General features: G+C 41.9%; 1 protein-coding gene across 1 annotated transcript in view; it reads left to right on the top strand.

The window, feature by feature from the left end:
• The window catches only part of LOC110982287 (stalled ribosome sensor GCN1-like), a 95944-nt gene that overhangs the window by 64124 nt on the left and 9208 nt on the right, over positions 1-22612 (top strand). Inside the window, exons 26-38 of the mRNA XM_087140672.1 lie at positions 588-782; positions 4416-4662; positions 7728-7849; positions 8063-8177; positions 8272-8451; positions 9626-9846; positions 10722-10929; positions 13412-13608; positions 14106-14363; positions 14878-15093; positions 15740-15904; positions 16174-16288; positions 18657-18796. Coding sequence (XP_086996798.1) covers positions 588-782; positions 4416-4662; positions 7728-7849; positions 8063-8177; positions 8272-8451; positions 9626-9846; positions 10722-10929; positions 13412-13608; positions 14106-14363; positions 14878-15093; positions 15740-15904; positions 16174-16288; positions 18657-18796 — 2379 coding nt within the window. The remainder of the gene's footprint in view (positions 1-587; positions 783-4415; positions 4663-7727; positions 7850-8062; positions 8178-8271; positions 8452-9625; positions 9847-10721; positions 10930-13411; positions 13609-14105; positions 14364-14877; positions 15094-15739; positions 15905-16173; positions 16289-18656; positions 18797-22612) is intronic.

The following is a 22612-nucleotide window of genomic DNA, read 5'->3' as shown; positions in this document are numbered from 1 at the left end:
ATTAAACGAAGCTGCACTGGTTCCTGCCGTGCCGCGCCCATGCAAAAGAACATGTGATGGAAATGTGGCATCCAGTCCATACATGCACTGTACGTTCCGGTCGATTACTCTACATTGGCTGTACACACACGCAACCCTAAAGCTGCAGGTTGAAAAAATATCGATGTTGCAAGAGGATTTCTGCAAGTTGATTCACAGAACTTGGTCTCATGTCTGTGTATGTATTTTCTGTGTTCATGAGGTTAATTTGAGGTTGTTTTGCTCGTACTTGAAGCGAGCATGTTTCAACAAATATCCTGCCATGGCACAAGGTTTATCGCTTGCCAGTCTGGATGCATCACACATGCTTACCACACTAGACTTGGACATCATTGGCCAGTTTGCCGTTGTGATTACCTGACTAGCGTTATGTGAATTGTCCATAATTCTTGTGACTTGTTGACTGTATTTGGAAGTTACAAATCCTAAGTAGCCACATTTCCTCATGACGACTGAACACAGGGAGGTTCTGTAATGGTAGAAGTCTTATAGGCCAGTTCTTTGCACAATAGTTAGCACAGTATATCTCTGCTCCTCTTCCATTGTAGGACAATGTAGCCGTGCTCCTTCCAGTCTTTGAGAAGTTCCTTGATGAAGCACCTAACACCTCATCCTACGATGCAGTGCGACACAGTGTGGTCATATTGATGGGATCACTGGCAAGACATCTGGACAAATCAGACCCAAAGGTCAAGCCAATTGTTGCCAAGTTGATAGAAGCTCTGTCTACACCTTCCCAACAGGTAAACAGTGCATCATTGACTGGATGCATTAGGGCAAAGTGTGTTAACTATAAAGTATGTGACATTATTTAGGGTAGCTTTGGAGTAAACCATGAACTCCCAACTTCCCTGTACCTAGCACAAATGGCAACATTTTGTCCTAAAGAGACTTTAGTATGACACAAATAAACAAGTGTAAATGAACCAGAATCAAAATGTCATTTTCTAATTTGGAGCTGCTGCATGTATTTTATAACTGCATTAGTAGCAGTGTACTGCTGTAATGCTATTTAAATAAACTGTAAAAAACTTACTGAGAGTTAGTCTGTTGGCCCTGATACAAGTTTCAACCAAAGAAATGCTTAACTTGCCCAGCCTGCTACAAGCCATTTCAAAGAACATTATGCAATCTTTTAGACCTTCAACTACATACTTTAAAATCACTGAAATTCTGTAAGTGAAGATACAATTTACATTGGTTTGGCAATTCATGAATTTTTGTCTGATATAACGAAAAGTAGTACATTCATATCACTTAACCACTTCCTGCCGGATGCCTTTTGAAAATGCATGTTTTCAACAATCTTCAAAATTCTTATCTTTCTTTCCTGAATGCCTGAACCCCATTGGGTGTTTGTCTGGTTGCTACTCTAATCTGACAGACAACATCTATTGATAACTGAGTATTTCAGCTAGACCTGCCGCCTTGTAAAAAGAGCCCACTTTCCTGCGTTCACCTACCCCTGCCCAGTCTACGTATGCAAATTTCCCATGTTCCTATTACAATTCACTGAAAAGACTTAATTATGCATTCTGCCCCTTGACCCTCCACAATGCACTGCGATCCCGCCGCCATGTTCTTCCTCTTTTCTCAGCGCCTATCGTTTATGGACGTGTCTCGTATGGCATTTTCGGAGTTTCGAGTTCCGTACCTTTCGCACTTGTGAATAGACTTGATTTCTGTTACGAATAAAGAGTGATTTCTTATCTATTGGTAAGTGTGCTTATTTTCGTATATGGGGCGAGTAAACTTACTTCCCTGTTAGCCGGATCTGGGCTTTTGACATTCAACCCCAGTCCCCGTGCTCTGAAGTCCTCTGGCGGTCTCTCAGCTACTACCAGCACCTACTGTGGAAGACGTGTATTCATCGGTATGGCTCCCCATGCCTGCGGTGCCAGCTACAACGACCACCACACGCCATGAACTACATCTGTCAGAGGAACTTCATAGCGGTTCACTCAGGTGTGACTTCTGGCTACTGGCTAGGGCTATCCGACCAGGGTGTTTCCATCTCAGCTCCCCGGCGGCTCGACGGGCTTCGACCTATCATGACCTGCATTCCAGACATACTGCTGATTTTCCAGATTTTAAGGTTCTTCCTTCGGGTTCTACGACCAGATTACCACACATAAGAAGCGTAAATGCAAGATACCTCGCTCTACACCTAGGTAAGATATTTCTTCATCGGGTTTGATGATGACGGTCCACTCCCTTGGAGATGCTGTCTGCTTTAGCCAGCCGCCTTGAGTCAATCTCCACTCCCCAGCGACTGCCCCGGATCCAGATACCCTGTGTGAGGATCTTCTTCCGGATTTGCAGCCGACTCCGCTTCCGACTTAAGATCCAGTTTCATCTCCGGCTTCACTTCCAGCCCCGTTGGTCTGTTTAATACACAACGGCCCCCTTTAACACATGTATTCTTTTAATTTAATTTGCACTTTCAATAGTAATAATGAAAATAATAATTCTTCAACTTAACCAGGTTTTACTTACAACTCACATCTAGCCCCACCCCTACGCCTCTGCCTTGATCTGTCCAGTTTTTGGGGCATCCAGGCATGCTGGAACTACATGTACACTCTACTGGGCCGCCTCACATCATTTGCTCATGCAGCCCCTTGTAATTGTGATCTGGGTCACGCATGCTGAACCCTGACTGCGACTTGAAGAATTGCTCATAGGCCTATCGCTATACTATGCATCAAACCGCTGGCTAGCACCCAAGACTCGCGTGCTGGGGGCCAGCTAGGTGGAAAAAAGAGAAATATGGTCTCGGGGTGTTGCTTCACTTTTTTATGGAGCTGTCGCGGTGCATAAAATGCGATACGATCAGCCTACCGCGTGTGTTTTATTCTGACCGTACATGTAGATCTTCTGTTCACTATTGCCTGCGGTAGATGTCATCACCCTACCTGCAGACCCATCGAGACCTCCGATGTCTGAAACTTCGTCATCGGAGGTACTCAGGCATGTAACAATCAACAGCGATCTCCGGACAGGCCCCCCTCTATCTCTTACCGTTGATCACGCCATTCAATTCAGTATCCACACCTCGAGCACATTTCATCTAATAATTCCCGACTCTCCATATATTCTTCCGCTTGGCCTGGCCACGCCCCACATTGCTTTCTGGACATGAGTTCTTCTGTAGTGGGCGTGTCCTAAGTGTATATACTGTGACTGTTACGAGGTCTGACAAAAGTGTGCCTACTGTCGGCGCTCATTTTCATTAACAGTTTACCACGGTTACCTTTTCCAATTGCGCCCTACGTAATCAAAACGCAAAGGCGGGCTTAGCAAGTATCTGTTGATTTCACCATTTATCCACTTGTGATCTCTATTCCAGCAAGAAAATGGAAATGCTTCAATGTAGGACAAAAGTAGTTATGGAGCTGTCTTCCATCTTAGGACGTTCCTTACCTGCAGTTTTTCTATTCTTCCAATGCATATGGAATGATCTTAATTCCCCATGAATGTAATGATATGTCCGTAGTCCTTCAACGTTAAGGATACAAATGGCCATGTCATACTTAGTACAATGTAACAGGGCTCAATATTCTTTTTTTATAATGAATACTTCAGCTTTTGTTTACATGTGGGCCAGCTTTCCTACTCAATCACCTCCAGTGGTGGACCTTCACCTGATGCATAATCAAATCTTTTCAGCGAATTGTAATAGGCACGTGGGAAATTTGCATATGTAGGCTGGGCAGGGGTAAGTATCACTAGTAGACCCGACCCACACTAATGTGGGGAGGAAATTTTGTGGTGTTACATATGTTTCTTTTGCGGTATTGTATCACTCATCGGTGGAGTGCTGAAGCACTTTTGTCCCTGGTGGTAATCCGCTCGCACTGAATGCCACAAACAGTGGTATAATCTTTCAAAACAATGATGTATTTCCTCGGCTATTGACAACTGAAAAAATGTTGGCAATTCCCAGTGGCTCAGTCTTTTGTTCTGAGTACGGTCTTTTGTTACAAGGCCCAGCTCTTTTGTCCAATTTCGGGCACCCTGGCTATGCGTACAAAATTAAAAGGTACTTGAAACTGGGTTCCCCAGCAAAATATGGTTAAGGGCAGTTCCGTGCAAAAGTTGAAATTGGTCAAGTTTCAAAGTTATTGGTTAATGAATTAAAAACATGAATAAATTTTAAAAAATTTTAAAAATATGTTGTGGAAATTGTAAGTAGAACTCATTACCACTAGTGCCCCAATGATTTGAAAAACTTTGCTTGTTTATGAATTCTGAATAAAAAATAAGGTTATAAACAATAAGACCGATTTCCACTTTTATGTGAAATTGCACTTAGCAAGATGAAAACCTCAGGAAAGTGAATTTGACCTTGTACATCACTGTGGACTTCTTTGTAGGTTCAGGAAGCGGTTGCCAACTGTCTGCCTCCTCTGGTACCTGCTATCAAATCTGATGCACCAGCAATTGTCAAAACTCTCCTAACATTGCTATTGGAATCAGAGAACTATGGGGAGAGGAAGGGAGCTGCTTATGGACTGGCTGGACTTGTCAAAGGTCTTGGAATACTGTCTCTGAAACAGCTGGATATCATGTCCACGCTGCAGGAGGCCATACAAGATAAGAAGAATTTCAGACGAAGAGAGGGTAAGCTTATTAGCTGTTTCAGCATGTTTTTGTTAAAATTTCTTCTTCTTTTTCTTCTGCTGCTGCTGCAGCTGCTGCTGACGACGACGACGACATCATCAAGTGATTTATTATTGATTTTTTTCTATTCATTTCAGCCCATTGACTTTGTACACATTTTCAAGCCACCATTTGGGCAATTATCAGAGGTTTGATCAACATCATAGTTACACGCAACAAAGACCCCCATGAAAGAATTTTCCTAAAGTTATGACGTCATGATGACTTCATCACCAAACAGAAAGTTCCGAAACAGCTCAGTGGTTGTTCACAACCACGTTCCTCTAGTTTACATTAGAGTTTGCACTAATGATTCACATGTTATTATACAAGTGTTGACTGGTTCAACTTGTATGGGAACCTGTTGTGTAATTTATATTCCTGTGATGGCGAAGCTAGGGAAAACAAAATGCCCTGCTGATCACTTGAGGGAGGCTAGTTTTACTGCACTGCAAGGCAGCAGTTAGTTTGTCATAACTCCTCTCCCATAATTTTCTGCAATTTTAAAGATATCAACCAAACTATGGATTTGCACTGGTGTACTTCACTTTCAATGTCAGAAAGAAACAAAAAGTCACTTCTACATTGCCAAAACATCCCCTTGATGAAAATGTTTCCACCTAATCCAACTTTAACAAACATAATGCACACGAGCACATGCACACACAAGTAGATATGGAACTTTATTTGCTAATGTGCTTTTAAGAACCAGGCAGCCGTTGTATAATACTTTATGCAGTGAACTTGTTTTGCTTTGCAAAACTTATTTCAAAATAACAAATACATGATGTGCTCTCAGCCATTCAAGAGACAGAATTTGAGGGTGAAGTGCCATAAACTCAATGATTCCATCATAGCCCATACTGTGAACGTTGATGATGGAGACGGCATCTTTCACAGTCATCTTTGTATTACTAGATAGAAGTGGAGCAGCCTTTGCGTATGACAGTGCGCCAATGAGTACAATTCGCAGCAGTGATTCTCAGGTTGCAGGTGGGATCCTGAAAGCGGAAAGGCCGCATTTCAGGACATCCTTGTAACATAATCTAGGGCTGCCGCAGGGGCCAGGAGCATTGGCAAGTTCCCCATACAGGACGTCCTTAGGGATTCAACCGTCTTCCTTCCAATTTACGTGCCCAACCCAGTGAAGGAGTTTAGTTCGGAGTCGACGGAATTCACGTTGGAGATGATAGAATGGAGGTATGGGAACTCGTCCATGACATTCAGGCAGGCTCCCCTGATGGAGATTGAGGGGGAGTGAGGGAGGACAACTGTCTTGCCGAAGCTGATCTGCATGCCAAAATGTGAGTGAGTGTTGGCAAAGGGAGACACACAAGGATTGGAGATCAGCTTCACTGTGGACAACAAGCGCAGCGCAGCATACCTTAGCTCATGGATGCCGATGCATCTGACTTTGGTCCTGGCATGAAGACGGGCGAGGTTGAACAACTTTCCTGAACTGCAAATGTGAAGCAGTATAGCAGACGGTTCAGGGAAGGCATGTTGGAGGAGAGCTGAGAAGAAAATCCCAAACAAGGTGGGAGCAAGCACATCACCTTGTGTGACGCCGCATAAGATGGGGAACTTCCCTGACTTGGACTGTGACTTGCATGTTGTCATGGAATGCCACAAGGATGGACAACAGTGTGTCTGGGCAGCCCAGGCACTTCAAGATGGAGAACAAGCCTGACCGACTAACACAGTCAAAGGCCTTTGTCAAATCGATAAAGATGACGTGAAGTGGTGTATTATTGTTCAATACACTTTCCTGCAACTACCTGAGAGAGAAGACCATATCGATGGTTGAGTGGGATGTGTGAAATCCGCATTGGCTCTGAGGAAGGACTCTATCAGCGATGAGAAAATGTTGCCAGCCATACTCAGCAGAGAAATATCTCTGTATTTGTTACAGTCTTGTCTGCTACCTTTGTTTCTATACAGAGTGATTATTTTTGCATCCCTCAGGTCTTGTGGAAGGCAGCACTGGAGCCAGCTGAGCCAGAATACCTTAAGCTCAGCTGTTAGAGCAGTGCCGCCACACTTTAGGATTTCGAGAGAGATACCATCTGGACCAGGGGACTTATTGATTTTAAGATCGCTGATAGCACGTTCCACTGCATGCAGGCGTATATTGCTATCAAGCTCATGCAGGACAGGTAGCTGTGGCAGAGAAGTTAGGGCATCTGAGCTCATTTCAACATCAGTACCATAGAGTGTGCTGTAGTGCTCTGCCGAGTAGTCAAGCTGTGCTGAAGGGTCAGTAAGGGCAACCCCAGAAAATGAGAGCAGAGGAGCACTTTTCTTTGGGGCAGGACTGATGACCTCCTTAATACTGTTGTATAAGCCACAAAGATCACCAGAGTTGGTGCAGTGTTGGATGTGGGATCTGAGACCGGACTAATGATAGTAGAGGGCAGCACAAACAAGCCGTTGAACATTGCACTTTGTAGCACGAAGCACAGCTAATGTAGAGAAGGTATGTGACTTGACGACTTGAAGTCTTGCTGCTCTCTTGGCCTCTTTAGCTGGGAGCAGAATGTCAACGCTGTTGCGAAACCAGTCAGGCTGCACTTGTGTATGCCGGCCAAAGATGGTGAGAGCACAGTCTGACTACTGACCAGAATCTGGACTATGCAGGACCAGTCTCATCAGGTGTAGGCGATAAAGGAAAATGCCCAGTTACTGTGTTCTACTGCAAGGAGGCACTGCAGGTGTCTTGGTGGTGGAGAGGCTATGTACATGTACTGGCAGAGGGAGACTTACGCTCTCAGCTCTCCTTTTCACCCCAAAAGGGGCTAGCCAGCAGCAGCAGCTGAAGGTAGAAAGCGGAGTGTGCAGTACCAACTACTACTGCACTAGGCACATCACAACACCCAGTGGTGAGACCACTATCACACATTTCCTCATCTAGTTTGTTCCATATGTCTTTGTCCTTGTTGTGAAGCACAATCAAACAGTCAGTGGATTTGAACTTCTTATCTTTCAAATTAAACTCTTACAATAGACTCTTACACTTATCACAACAGGAGCTCTGTTTGCCTTTGAGATGCTGTGCACCATGTTGGGACGTCTGTTTGAACCTTATGTGGTCCACGTTCTTCCTCATCTCCTACTGTGCTTTGGGGATGGTAATCAGTATGTCAGAGAGGTAAGCTAGTCTGTTTGAACAAAATGCGATTATTTTCTTCACATTCTACGGAGTTTCTGGACTTGTGATCAACATGTCACAAAGGAGAGTAAGCTCATATAAGTTTGAGTGGACCAAGTAAGCATCTCATTTATTTAACAATGCCGTATAACATAAACTTTACTATTAACATTAACTGTATAAGGTCTTACTTGATGGGTGTTTCTCATGCAGGCAGCTGATTATACAGCCAAAGCTGTCATGAGTAAGCTAAGTGGACATGGTGTCAAGCTGGTACTACCGTCACTACTAGCTGCACTAGAAGAAGATTCATGGAGGACTAAAACAGGTACCTGCCCAAACAAATCTCGTTTTGCCATATTTTGAAGCAAAACTTGTAGGTTACTCTGACTTAAACCATCAAATTGTCTGTTGATCGCTAGGTTCTGTGGAGTTACTAGGAGCCATGGCATTCTGTGCACCTAAGCAGCTATCATCCTGCCTGCCAAGTATTGTACCCAAGCTCATGGAGGTACTGACAGATTCTCATAGTAAGGTGCAGAAATCTGGGGCTCAGGCTCTCAAACAAATTGGCTCTGTCATCAGGAATCCAGAAATTCAAGGTAATGAACTGAATAGCAATGGACTCTGCAGGACCTCTGCACAGTTATTCAGAATGCTAGGAGCTTCTGTTGAAAAGATACTTGGAATTTTAAAATCCAGTTCAGTTTCTAGTCATTTTGTAATTTTTGTAATCTTTTAGGTCAGATTGAAATGATCCAAATGATAGACCCAGAGCACCTTTTAACCACTTCATGCCGGGACATTTTTCATTGTTGATGATGCTGGGCCGGCATGACTTTCATTTTTTCCGTTTTCAAAATCCTTCAAAAATTCATCATTTCATTTAGCGGTCGTTTATAGCCGCACGAAGTAATCTTTAGGCACTACTCTAAGTTGACAGGTGACCTTCATTGATGCCGGAGTATTTCAGCCAGGCCTGCAGCCTTGTAAACAGAGCCCAGATTGTGCAGTGTTGTATAACTGTCTTTTGTTTACGAACCTGGCTCAGTGCACTGCTGACCTCTTTTCAATAGGGGCCAGATTAGTGTGCAGCAGTGCTGTGTGGCTAATCGCTGCGGTGGTGGAGCGCTTTTGTCGCGGTGGTAATCCGCTCGCTCTCAATGCCCCAAACCCTGGTATAGGCTGGATTATCACCACTTTTGAGAGTGAAAAATGTCAGTAATGCCCAGCAGCCTGGTCTTTTGTTCAGAGTACGGTCTTTTGTTACAGGGCCCTCTTTCCTTTGTCCGAGTTCGGAGACCCCGGCCACCCATATAAACCATACGGCTCCGATTTCGGAGTCCCCGGCAGGAAGTGGTTAACAATGATTTAAGCATCTTCCTAAACAGTAAAGGCTAGGTTTAATGTGTTGTGCACTTTGGTGGCTAGACTTGTTATAAGTGCTCCAGTCTAAAAACCGTTAAACCCCAAGTACTGTGGTGATTTTGCTGGAATCCTTATGAATCCTCCAAATCCACCTCAGCACAGAAAGCCAGGGAAATAGTCTTTGTTTCTTTCAAGACCCATATAAAGTAATTGAGGCAGTCTGTATCTCCCAACACCCTGCAAAGCCAATTGATAAATTTTCAGGAGTATAGGAAGGTTAGGACATAAGCTGGGTCAGGAAGCATTATTAAGATGCTTCTGCCTCTTTGGACCTGCTACTGATATAGTTGCCCATCGTTGCCCATGTTTGATATGTTTTGCTTGGCTGTTTTGTTGTCCGTTTTTCAGCCATTGTACCCATGCTGTTGGATGCACTGTCCAATCCATCAGGCAAAACCTCAAAATGTTTGCAGGTGTTGTTAGCTACCAAGTTTGTCCACTTCATTGATGCGCCCTCGCTTGCCCTCATCATGCCAGTTGTGCAGCGAGCCTTCCTAGATCGGTCCACAGACACAAAGAAAATGGCAGCCCAGATTATCGGCAATATGTACTCACTGACCGACCAAAAGGTGGGTAGCATTTAGGCTCAGGTGTAGACAAGAAGAAATTGTTTAGGAAAAAACATTGCTAAAAACACCTCTCTTGTCAAGATTGGGATGGAATAGAGTTCAAATTCATATTCTGTACACAACAGAGATGTTACACCTTTGCAGTCAGCCATACATTCAAAGAAAGTTGACCCATGAACATGGAATATATTCATTTACCAATTGGAGTAATAGACCTATGCATATTTGTTGGCAATTCAAAAGATTATTGCTGCCCAGCCTAAGGCTTGGGTGTGTCAAGTGTAATGGTCCCAAAGAACATTCTAGGTTGAATAATGGTTTAATTAGAAAAATTCACCAAAACATTTCAGGAATGTGTTTAGAATTAATTAGCTTCATAATGATTTCATTGCTTTCCCCTTAATCTTTTTGTGTTTTAGTGTTTGTCCTTGTTTGTCATTATATTGCTTTAGATTTTTCTGTCCTGTATTATTTATATAATTTTCCAGCTTGAAGTGTTGTAGGTGGTGGGTACTTCATAATTTTCCTGGAAACCTTGGCGGTTTCAAATAACATTTTCCATTTGCTGTACTTTTCCATTTCTTGAAAATTGCTAGAGTATGTGTATGATTTGATACACACAGGGAAGTTTCAGTATAGTATAGGCATTATGCCTGTCGATCAAATAAGACTTGTGTTGGCCATAAGAGTGCACTTATCTGTCAGGTGACCTGAAGTTTAATCAAAGGTGCTATCCTTTTTGATCCACTGTGAGCCATGCAATTGCTCTTGGCTCAAATATGTTTACAAACAACAGGTCATTTCTTTCACTTACCACACCAAGAATGCCCCCAGAATCTCTGGTACAGTGTGTCTTCTTTTTTTGTGGGTGATAGGATCTGGCTCCCTACCTTCCATCAGTGATGCCAGGTCTTAAAGCCTCTCTCCTAGATCCTGTACCAGAAGTCAGGAAGGTTTCAGCCCGTGCTTTAGGCGCTATGGTGAAAGGCATGGGAGAGAGTAGCTTTGATGATCTGCTACCATGGTTGATGGAGAAGTTGACTGTTGAACAGAATTCTGTGGATCGATCTGGTGCTGCTCAAGGTGAGCGACAGGCATGTATATAATAGTGGATGGCTTTGAGGAAGATACAAGGTGCAATATATTCTTGCATACCTCAAAAACAGCCACCCAATGTTGTTATTTTTGTCCTCAAGCAGAATTGTATTCTGAAACCTGATTGGTCAATCCACAGCAGCAATACTGCATGGTCTGTAGTGCATTCCAGGTATTTTGCTTAATTCTGCATATGGCACTCTGCCAAGCTCAAGCAAAATAGAATTGCCCAACATGCAGAGTTGTTAATTCCAACATAGCATGTTTCCATCCAGTTTGGTTTAGGAGTATGTAGATGCCCATCCAGTAGGTTTCCCAATACATTTTCCAATACCATGTGATTAAGTTTCAGGATGATTACTGAATTAAAGTGTCAAATTTCCAATACTAGTTGACCTGTTTTGTCAATAATGTGTAGTTTCATGCACAGTGTGCTTGTTCCATTTTTACTGTGCATCAGTTTTGCTTGCAAATAAATTGGTTATCCTACTCCCATCACACTCTGTGTCCCACATACCACTTAGTGTCATGCCTCTTGTGTCTCACATACCACTTAGTGTCATGCCTCTTGTGTCCCACATACCACTTAGTGTCATGCCTCTTGTGTCTCACATACCACTTAGTGTCATGCCTCTTGTGTCCCACATACCACTTAGTGTCATGCCTCTTGTGTCCCACGTACCACTTAGTGTCATGCCTCTTGTGTCCCACGTACCACTTAGTGTCATGCCTCTTGTGTCCCACATACCACTTAGTGTCATGCCTCTTGTGTCCCACGTACCACTTAGTGTCATGCCTCTTGTGTCCCACATACCACTTAGTGTCATGCCTCTTGTGTCCCACATACCACTTAGTGTCATGCCTCTTGTGTCCCACATACCACTTAGTGTCATGCCTCTTGTGTCCCACATACCACTTAGTGTCATGCCTCTTGTGTCCCACATACCACTTAGTGTCATGCCTCTTGTGTCCCACGTACCACTTAGTGTCATGCCTCTTGTGTCCCACATACCACTTAGTGTCATGCCTCTTGTGTCCCACGTACCACTTAGTGTCATGCCTCTTGTGTCCCACATACCACTTAGTGTCATGCCTCTTGTGTCCCACATACCACTTAGTGTCATGCCTCTTGTGTCCCACGTACCACTTAGTGTCATGCCTCTTGTGTCCCACATACCACTTAGTGTCATGCCTCTTGTGTCCCACATACCACTTAGTGTCATGCCTCTTGGTATGTGAGATGCAGATGTGCTTTATCATTTTGTGTTCCATTTTATACTTGGGGAATAACTAATCATGTCATGCTGATAAGTTAATTTATGCAGAATTAATTTGGATCAAAAAATGCTCAGATTTCTTTGGTTCATCATCCAAACTTTCTTCCCAATGCGTTTCAATTTCTTAGGCAACACATGTGCATGGTGCTAGCAAGCCCAATAACATGGTATGACAATAGCACATGGGTGGGACACCCCCACTCACTGTTCACCAATGTCTGAGGGTTTCTGTTCTCTTCACTGATAGGGAACCAGCAGAATTAATTCAAGGGGAACATATCAAACATACTTCTTCTGATAACAGCTTAATATGCTGATCTTTATTTTGCACATAAAGACTGATTTGAATAATAATGTACTATACCCAGGTGCCTCTTCTGCATGTATCTGAAGTCATCAAGATAATTAATACCAGAATGTTTTCTGTTTTCATCATTTAAGAAGGCATTGAAACATTATGACACTGCATCATTTTCACACCAGCATGAATAGGGTCAAAAATTATGGTATAACTTGAAGAGTAACAATTGTCATTCAGATACAGATGAGAAATCATAGATGCATGGTGCACTGGGCTGTTCATTCTGGGCCTTTCTGTCTCTCTGTCACTGCTGAGGGGAACTTGTGCCTGGATTTTATAAACTATTGCTACTTGGGTCACCCATTCAGAATGGCTTTAGTGGCCAGCTTAGGAGTATGGCATTGTGAACAGGTTTTCACATGACTGTCCACTCTTTGTAGAATTATGCCCTCAACTTCAAAGAAGAGAAAGTCTAATGGTGAGCATTTCAACATAGTGGCCGGTGGGCGTGTGAAGATTTTACATTCCAACAGAAATTTTTCACTCATGCTTAGTGCATCCTGCACACAGCACGCATCGACCTATGCACATCCCCATCAGAGGGATAATTTTATTCAACAGCACCTCATCTCTTGCTTATACATAGAGTTTATGCATTTCACCATCCAACTCCAGTCACCTTTCTTCAACTTCAGTTTGGTACACCATGTGGATAATGTCTTCTGCCGAACTTGGTCAAATGGGTTTATCTCAGCATTGAAATCTGTGTTCTCATCATTGTCTCCCTGAATATGGTGGACCTCTCTTTAATAATTAGGCAATTGACTTTCAAGGGCTCCTTTCATGAGTAAATCTTTTTAAAGGCAAGGAATGAATGATGGTTTGTTTGTAGGTCTGAGCGAGGTCATGGCTGGTATGGGAGTGGAGAAGCTAGCCAAGTTGATGCCTGATATTATCAAGACAGCTGAGGCACCAGATATCCCTCCTCATGTCAGAGACGGATACATCATGATGTTCATCTATCTACCAGGAACATTTGGCGACAAATTCACAGTGTATGTTGGCAAAGTTATCCCTGCTATCTTGAAGGTAAACGAAAACGCATGGATAATTACAGTGTTACAGATAGGGATTTCTTACCAATTAAATCATTTCTTTCACGCATAGCTGTAGTTTTTGTCAAATGTCTCCGTAGACATTCCAGTTGACTCAAAGGGAAGCAGTGGAAAGTTAGAATGTTTTTGATGTTAGTGAAATTTGACATGCCATAAGAAATATTATATTTTTCAAGATCAAAATGGAAAGTAAGACTTTCTTTTAAACTGTACTAGGTTTGGAGCCAATCCAAACCACCAACATAATGTAATTAGAGTTTAGAAGTAGTGTATATTTCTCATTCAGTCACTATGCGCATCACTTGATTTAGTTTCTCATGATTTATCAAGATACTATATGCTGACTGGCTTAACTTCTTCACAGAAAACTTCAAAGGTATGTAAAACTGCACATATCGAGTCTGATATTGATGAATTTTTATGTCCAAAAATGATGGAGTGGCTTAACCTTTTTTTTTTTGCTCAATACAGGCCCTAGCTGATGAATCAGAGTTTGTACGGGATACTGCCTTACGGGCAGGTCAGCGCATTGTTCACATGTTTGCAGAGACATCAATATCTGTCTTCCTACCTGAGCTGGAGAAGGGTTTGTTTGATGATAATTGGAGAATCCGTCATAGCTCCGTTCAGCTTCTTGGTGACCTGCTGTATCGAGTGTCAGGGGTCACAGGTAAACAGTCAACAGTCAGTGGAGAGGATGATAACTTTGGAACAGAGCAGTCAACCAAGGTTAGTACCGGCCATCCAGTTTTTTCTTTTTTCTCCCAGATTAGTGGTTCATGTCTTTGCATCTTTTTTCATATCAAATGTTATCATGGAGTTGTATGTGTTTGTGGACAGTGTAACTTACCCTTCTTGAATGTCCAACAATTCTTTCAAGTGCTTTAAATGTTTCATAATGTAATCACTACCAGTTTTCAGTTTAAGTTTGAAATAAAAAAGTGTTTATTTTTTCTATTCTAATTTTCCTTTTAACTGAACAAATTCAACAACTCTACATTCCAGTCAAGCATGTGTCACATGTATGTACAGTCACAGGCTGCATGTTTTCAGTTGTTAACTTCCTAGACTGAGCTGAATTTATCTTACTCTACTATTTCTATTTCAACCCTTTTTAAACATCACTTATGAAAAAGCCACTAAGAAAACAGTTTAATTAGGGAAGAAAGTCCCAGCAAATTAAAGTAAGAAAGTAAGCGAGGATGATATCATTGAAATGTGCCTTGATGTTGCTGGATTGCAGTCCATCCTGAAAGTGTTGGGCGTTGAGAGAAGGAATCGTGTTCTGGCTGGACTGTACATGGGTCGGTCTGATACAGCATTGATGGTTAGGCAAGCTGCTCTACATGTCTGGAAGGTGGTGGTTGTGAATACTCCTCGCACTCTACGTGAGATCCTATCAACACTCTTTGGGATGCTGTTGGGTTGCTTGGCTAGTACTAGTTATGACAAGAGACAGGTGGGTATTCAAGCGACATAGAAACTCTCCTGTATGTTGTCTTGTTTCCTGGTATAACATAACGTGAAGTGATGTTTTCAGTAAAGTGCTATGCCTGTGCATGCTATCAGCTCATCGCACAATTATGCTCTTTATTGGGTGTATGATAATTGAGTGTATAGGTGACGACATAGTTAATCCATTACTGAAATGCAGTATACAAACGGAGTTTTAAATCTAGCACTCAAAAAGAAAAGCAAAGCAATGGAACCAACTGGATTTCAGGAGTCATGTTGCGCCTCAGTGCCTATTCTAAATATATTTTTAATACAAGTTGAAGAAGCATTTGAGTGGGATCCTAATCAATGTAATGCAACTAGCTAACTAAATCAAAGATGAACATGCCTCACCAGTGCTCATCAGTCCAACTCTCATATGTTCTTTGTGCATTACAGTGCTTCAAAAAGTCCAGGTACTTGCCCTATGCTTGTCTGCATAGCACTACGTGAAATATTTTAATTTATACCCATAGCTTGCACTCAATGGAAAAAAGTGTAAATCAGTGGGACTTATGCCTTCAAGCGTGTTTGTAGTGGTTAATGTGTGTTGAATTGTATTGGTTCCATGATATTCAACAAACACTGTGATTGGACATTACTACATAAAGGTTGCGGCTCGTACTCTAGGGGATCTTGTTAGGAAGTTAGGAGACCGAGTGCTTCCTGAGATCATCCCGATCTTAGAGAGAGGTCTGGAATCCCAGCAGAGTGACCAGCGCCAGGGGGTGTGTGTAGGTCTGAGTGAGATCATGGGATCAACCAGCAAGGAACAGGTAATGCAACATGCTTCAACCCAAAATTTGTCACTTGTTTTAGCTGGCTTTTGTTAGATGTCATAATTGGAGCCCTTTCCATGGCATGCCACCTCTGCCACCGGGGAGAGGTCATTTTTCTACCTTGCAACTGATACTCTCCCTCTTTTCCTAAATGGACATTTTAGAAGGGAATATTTCTTGGATATTTTTTAGTAAAGCAGTAGGTGAAAACATTAAAAGTAACACTAAAGCCCATTTTTTAAAGATATTTCTGTGTTGCATTGCAGGTTTTGGGTTTTGTAGATAACATTGTACCTACCGTCAGGAAAGCCCTGTGTGACCCTTTGCCTGAGGTCAGAGAGACAGCTGCAAAGACATTTGATAATCTACACGCCACTATTGGTGAGAAACATCTCCTGTTAAAATAGGCACAATGTCAAAAAGATTTTAATTGGTGCGCTGCAGCGCGCCCCACAGTGCCAAGGGTCGGTACGCCCCGACTGGCCTACCCTCTGCGCAGCTGACCTACTTAGGGATCCTGCATAACAAATGGTACAGATGACTACATTCCAGGTACCTGTTGGCAGTTGCGGCGGGCCGACAGAATCACAGACACTGAGGCTCATCTGATACCGGCAATTTTCACTGTTAAAAGCTTTGAATTTTGTCCAACAGGTTAAACAAAATTATGGAGTTGTCACGACAGTCCACTAACAAGAAGGCTTTTTGGCTCAACAGTTCATACAGATGGCCCACTCTCCAAATATTTTTCTGTTCCTGTGTGTTATTATTTCTGTATTCATAAAGGAGGCCTACCGCCTGGCATGTATGTACATTTTTAACGACCCTCCCAGCTTTTCGAACCACAGTCATCAACCCCCTTCCTGAACCTCCACACTCAACTGTCAACATACCAATCGCTGAGACATAAAAATAAAAAAAGAAAACAAGAAACCAATCAAAATATCAGTTGTACATATTCTTAATTATCATTGGTTGTAAAAGTTGAAGCCAGATACCCCTATTACCAAGTAATGAAGGCATGTCAATCATTGGCCGGAAAAAAAATTCTGCGGTCACAATGACATCAATTATTACCTTCCCTTACTGTGGTTGGTGCTTTTGAGGGAGAAGTAGAGAGGAGACAAAACCAGTTAAATTACCAGAGGGCCCCAAATATATTCATTGGGTATTAGTTTTGGCCATGCTGCAATTCATTCCTCAACCTTGGTATATTTTTCCCGGCTTTCTTTCCAGCTTTAGAATGTTTTTTCATATTTAGAAACTCAGAATAGTGTTTCTCTGACTCAGAATATTTTTCAAAGACTCGGAATATTATATCCTGGACCCAGGAATATCTAAAATGAAATTTCTCCAGTCTCGGAATATTTCTTCTGCCCCGCAATATTTTTCTCTGCATCAGAACTTATGTTTCATTGGACTATCGGTACTGTCCACAAGACTCAGAGCTGTCGCTGGACTCAGAATACTTTCTCAAGATTCAGAATATTTTATCCCAGCACTCAAGAATATTTTACAGAGCTCAGTACATGTACCTGTATATTTCTCATACCCTTTTGTTGGTTTCCCAGCCACAGATATTTTTCCTGGACTTTGAAAATGTTTTACCCGATTCATATTTTTCAGGACTCACAATATTTTTCGTGGAGTTGAGAATATTTTTCTCCTAGATTCAAAATATTGGATGCTGGATTCAGTAATGTTTAACTGCACTCAAATTAATTATCCCTGGCCTCAGAATATTTTCCCGTGCCACAATTGTCCCTGTTTTCAAATTATTTTTTCAGACTCAAGAAAAGTTTCACCAGACTCAGTTTTTTCCCAGAACTTTCCTTAAAACTTAAAATGTTATATCCCAGACTGAAGAAACATTTTGCAGGACTTAAATTATTTCTATCTGGCCTCTGTGGTTTCTTCCATTCCGAATATACATAATTCTTTTCTCTAAATAATGTTTAATGCGGTGGGGCAGGAAAAAATTGAAACCACAAGTGATCCAGATTTGGATAAAAAAATGCTGAGTGGGCAGGATTAATATTTTTGGCGGATTGAATGTGTGGAATAAAAATAATGAGTACGTGGAGAGGCATAGAAAAAATTAAAACCACGCATGATTCAGGTTTATATAAATGCTGTTTTGGGAAGGAATATTTGGTAGGATGGATGCCTGGTATCAGTATGTGGTGGGATGGGGAAAAAATAAAAGCCACAGATGGTCCAGGTCTATCAATAAAAAGAAATGCTGAGACAGGCATTGTCAATCAAAAGACCCAGCCTCTGAAGGCAACTGGCCCCATTACCTTGTAGAAATATACATTATAGATGGTCAGTCGGTTGTCAATCTTTGGTTTAATACAAGCTCCACAGAGAATTTATTTGAAATAGAGTGGCGTCATTGTTAATTTTGTCAATCCTCTGTCCAAATTAAACAATTTTTACTAAATAAAACAAAATTTACATTTTGGAAATAACTTGTACAATTGTACATGTAGCTCCTCCTCACAGGGTACTGACCACATTTCACTGGAATTCGAGGTCTGTTTGAGCTGAAGGCAGATTGAATAATTTTCAGATCTGGATGTAGGAAAATCACTGTACTCAGACCGTAAAATTTAATCTGAGCTTTCGATCTGCTTAAATTTCAAGGACACAGGCACTTTTCTGGGTTCCCTTCCCGCCATCCCCTGCTTACAACGTGGGACTCACTTCCACATTAATTAGTTACATTAATGCAATGTTTATTTTGTAGGACACAAAGCGTTAGATGACATACTGCCAGATCTGTTGAAACAACTTGATGATGAAGAAAAAGGAGCTTATGCTTTGGATGGTTTGAAACAAGTCATGATGGTCAAGAGCAGAGTGGTTCTTCCATTCCTCATTCCAAAGGTAAACAAGTTATGATGGTCAAGAGCAGAGTGGTTCTTCCATTCCTCATTTCAAAGGTAAACAAGTCATGATGGTCAAGAGCAGAGTGGTTCTTTCCATTCCTCATTCCAAAGATAAACAAATCATAATGGTCAAGAGCAGAGTGGTTCTTCCATTCCTCATTCCGAAGATAAACAAATCATAATGGTCAAGAGCAGAGTGGTTCTTCCATTCCTCATTCCAAAGATAAACAAGTCATGATGGTCAAGAGCAGAGTGGTTCTTCCATTCCTCATTCCAAAGGTAAACAAGTCATGATGGTCAAGAGCAGAGTGGTTCTTCCATTCCTCATTCCAAAGGTAAACAAGTCATGATGGTCAAGAGCAGAGTGGTTCTTCCATTCCTCATTCCAAAGGTAAACAAGTCATGATGGTCAAGAGCAGAGTGGTTCTTCCATTCCTCATTCCAAAGGTAAACAAGTCATGATGGTCAAGAGTAGGGTGGTTCTTTCCATTCCTCATTCCAAAGATAAACAAGTCATGATGGACAAGAGTAGGTTGGTTCTTCCATTCCTCATTCCAAAGGTAAACAAGTCATGATGGACAAGAGTAGGGTGGTTCTTTCCATTCCTCATTCCAAAGATTAACAAGTCATGATGGTCAAGAGCAGAGTGGTTCTTCCATTCCTCATTCCAAAGGTAAACAAGTAATGATGGACAAGAGCAGAGTGGTTCTTTCCATTCCTCATTCCAAAGATAAACAAGTCATGATGGACAAGAGTAGGGTGGTTCTTCCATTCCTCATTCCAAAGGTAAACAAGTCATGATGGACAAGAGTAGGCTGGTTCTTTCCATTCCTCATTCCAAAGGTAAACAAGTCATGATGGTCAAGAGTAGGGTGGTTCTTCCATTCCTCATTCCAAAGGTAAACAAGTCATGATGGTTAAGAGTAGGGTGGTTCTTCCATTCCTCATTCCAAAGGTAAACAAGTCATGATGGTCAAGAGTAGGGTGGTTCTTTCCATCCCTCATTCCAAAGGTAAACAAGTCATGATGGACAAGAGTAGGGTGGTGGTTCTTCCATTCCTCATTCCAAAGGTAAACAAGTCATGATGGACAAGAGTAGGGTGGTTCTTCCATTCCTCATTCCAAAGGTAAACAAGTCATGATGGTCAGGAGTAGGGTGGTTCTTCCATTCCTCATTCCAAAGGTAAACAAGTCATGATGGTCAAGAGTAGGGTGGTTCTTCCATCCCTCATTCCAAAGGTAAACAAGTCATGATGGTCAAGAGTAGGGTGGTTCTTTCCATTCCTCATTCCAAAGATAAACAAGTCATGATGGACAAGAGTAGGTTGGTTCTTCCATTCCTCATTCCAAAGGTAAACAAGTCATGATGGACAAAAGTAGGGTGGTTCTTTCCATTCCTCATTCCAAAGATAAACAAGTCATGATGGTCAAGAGCAGAGTGGTTCTTCCATTCCTCATTCCAAAGGTAAACAAGTAATGATGGACAAGAGCAGAATGGTTCTTTCCATTCCTCATTCCAAAGATAAACAAGTCATGATGGACAAGAGTAGGCTGGTTCTTCCATTCCTCATTCCAAAGGTAAACAAGTCATGATGGACAAGAGTAGGGTGGTTCTTTCCATTCCTCATTCCAAAGGTAAACAAGTCATGATGGTCAAGAGTAGGGTGGTTCTTCCATTCCTCATTCCAAAGGTAAACAAGTCATGATGGTCAAGAGTAGGGTGGTTCTTCCATTCCTCATTCCAAAGGTAAACAAGTCATGATGGTCAAGAGTAGAGTGGTTCTTTCCATTCCTCATTCCAAAGGTAAACAAGTCATGATGGACAAGAGTAGGGTGGTTCTTCCATTCCTCATTCCAAAGGTAAACAAGTCATGATGGACAAGAGTAGGGTGGTTCTTCCATTCCTCATTCCAAAGGTAAACAAGTCATGATGGTCAGGAGTAGGGTGGTTCTTCCATTCCTCATTCCAAAGGTAAACAAGTCATGATGGTCAAGAGTAGGGTGGTTCTTTCCATCCCTCATTCCAAAGGTAAACAAGTCATGATGGTCAAGAGTAGGGTGGTTCTTTCCATTCCTCATTCCAAAGATAAACAAGTCATGATGGACAAGAGTAGGTTGGTTCTTCCATTCCTCATTCCAAAGGTAAACAAGTCATGATGGTTAAGAGTAGGGTGGTTCTTTCCATTCCTCATTCCAAAGATAAACAAGTCATGATGGTCAAGAGCAGAGTGGTTCTTCCATTCCTCATTCCAAAGGTAAACAAGTAATGATGGACAAGAGCAGAGTGGTTCTTTCCATTCCTCATTCCAAAGATAAACAAGTCACGATGGACAAGAGTAGGCTGGTTCTTTCATTCCTCATTCCAAAGGTAAACAAGTCATGATGGACAAGAGTAGGCTGGTTCTTTCCATTCCTCATTCCAAAGGTAAACAAGTCATGATGGTCAAGAGTAGGGTGGTTCTTCCATTCCTCATTCCAAAGGTAAACAAGTCATGATGGTCAAGAGTAGGGTGGTTCTTCCATTCCTCATTCCAAAGGTAAACAAGTCATGATGGTCAAGAGTAGGGTGGTTCTTTCCATTCCTCATTCCAAAGGTAAACAAGTCATGATGGACAAGAGTAGGGTGGTTCTTCCATTCCTCATTCCAAAGGTAAACAAGTCATGATGGACAAGAGTAGGGTGGTTCTTCTATTCCTCATTCCAAAGATAAACAAGTCATGATGGTCAAGAGTAGGGTGGTTCTTCCATTCCTCATTCCAAAGGTAAACAAGTCATGATGGTCAAGAGTAGGGTGGTTCTTCCATCCCTCATTCCAAAGGTAAACAAGTCATGATGGTCAGGAGTAGGGTGGTTCTTTCCATTCCTCATTCCAAAGGTAAACAAGTCATGATGGTCAAGAGCAGAGTGGTTCTTCCATTCCTCATTCCAAAGGTAAACAAGTCATGATGGTCAAGAGTAGGGTGGTTCTTTCCATTCCTCATTCCAAAGATAAACAAGTCATGATGGACAAGAGTAGGCTGGTTCTTCCATTCCTCATTTCAAAGGTAAACAAGTCATGATGGACAAGAGTAGGGTGGTTCTTTCCATTCCTCATTCCAAAGATAAACAAGTCATGATGGTCAAGAGCAGAGTGGTTCTTCCATTCCTCATTCCAAAGGTAAACAAGTAATGATGGACAAGAGCAGAGTGGTTCTTTCCATTCCTCATTCCAAAGATAAACAAGTCATGATGGTCAAGAGTAGGGTGGTTCTTTCCATTCCTCATTCCAAAGGTAAACAAGTCACGATGGTCAAGAGTAGAATGGTTCTTTCATTCCTCACTCCGAAGGTATAACTCCAAATTGCTATCAGAATGATTTTTTTGGATAAACTACAGAAAAAAAGGAATAGCCTTCACTGATGTAGTTAAAAAATTGTGTGCTGAGTGATTTCCAAGAGCGTATGAGGAGAAAACATGAGCCCTGACTTCCAGCTGAAGGTATAGTCACTCGTCAGTTGACTATGTTAACCATTGCTCGCAAAACATTTTGATGGGTCCTTGCTTCAAATATATATGTTATTCGTGCCTTTTAGTAATCTGTCCCGTGACTCTTTGTAGTCAGAAGTTTGCATGTGTAAAATAAAGTTTATATAAAACCGGGTTCATCTTTGAAATTAAACACTTGTGGCAAACAAAAAGGATAGTATGCACATCAGGATAGAAATTGTGTCTTCATGAATTTTTTTCAGCATGTGTTCAATTGCTAACAGTTTTTGTAGTGTGACCATTTTTAATTTTGATCAGTGAACAGTTTAAACAGTTCACTTTTGCAGAC

The sequence above is a fragment of the Acanthaster planci genome, linkage group LG09 (assembly GCF_054643075.1).
Source record: "Acanthaster planci isolate LZ-2023a linkage group LG09, COTS_SCS, whole genome shotgun sequence".
NCBI lineage: Eukaryota > Metazoa > Echinodermata > Asteroidea > Valvatida > Acanthasteridae > Acanthaster > Acanthaster planci.
Note: the sequence above shows the minus strand (reverse complement) of the source record. Positions and strands in the feature narration are given on the sequence as shown.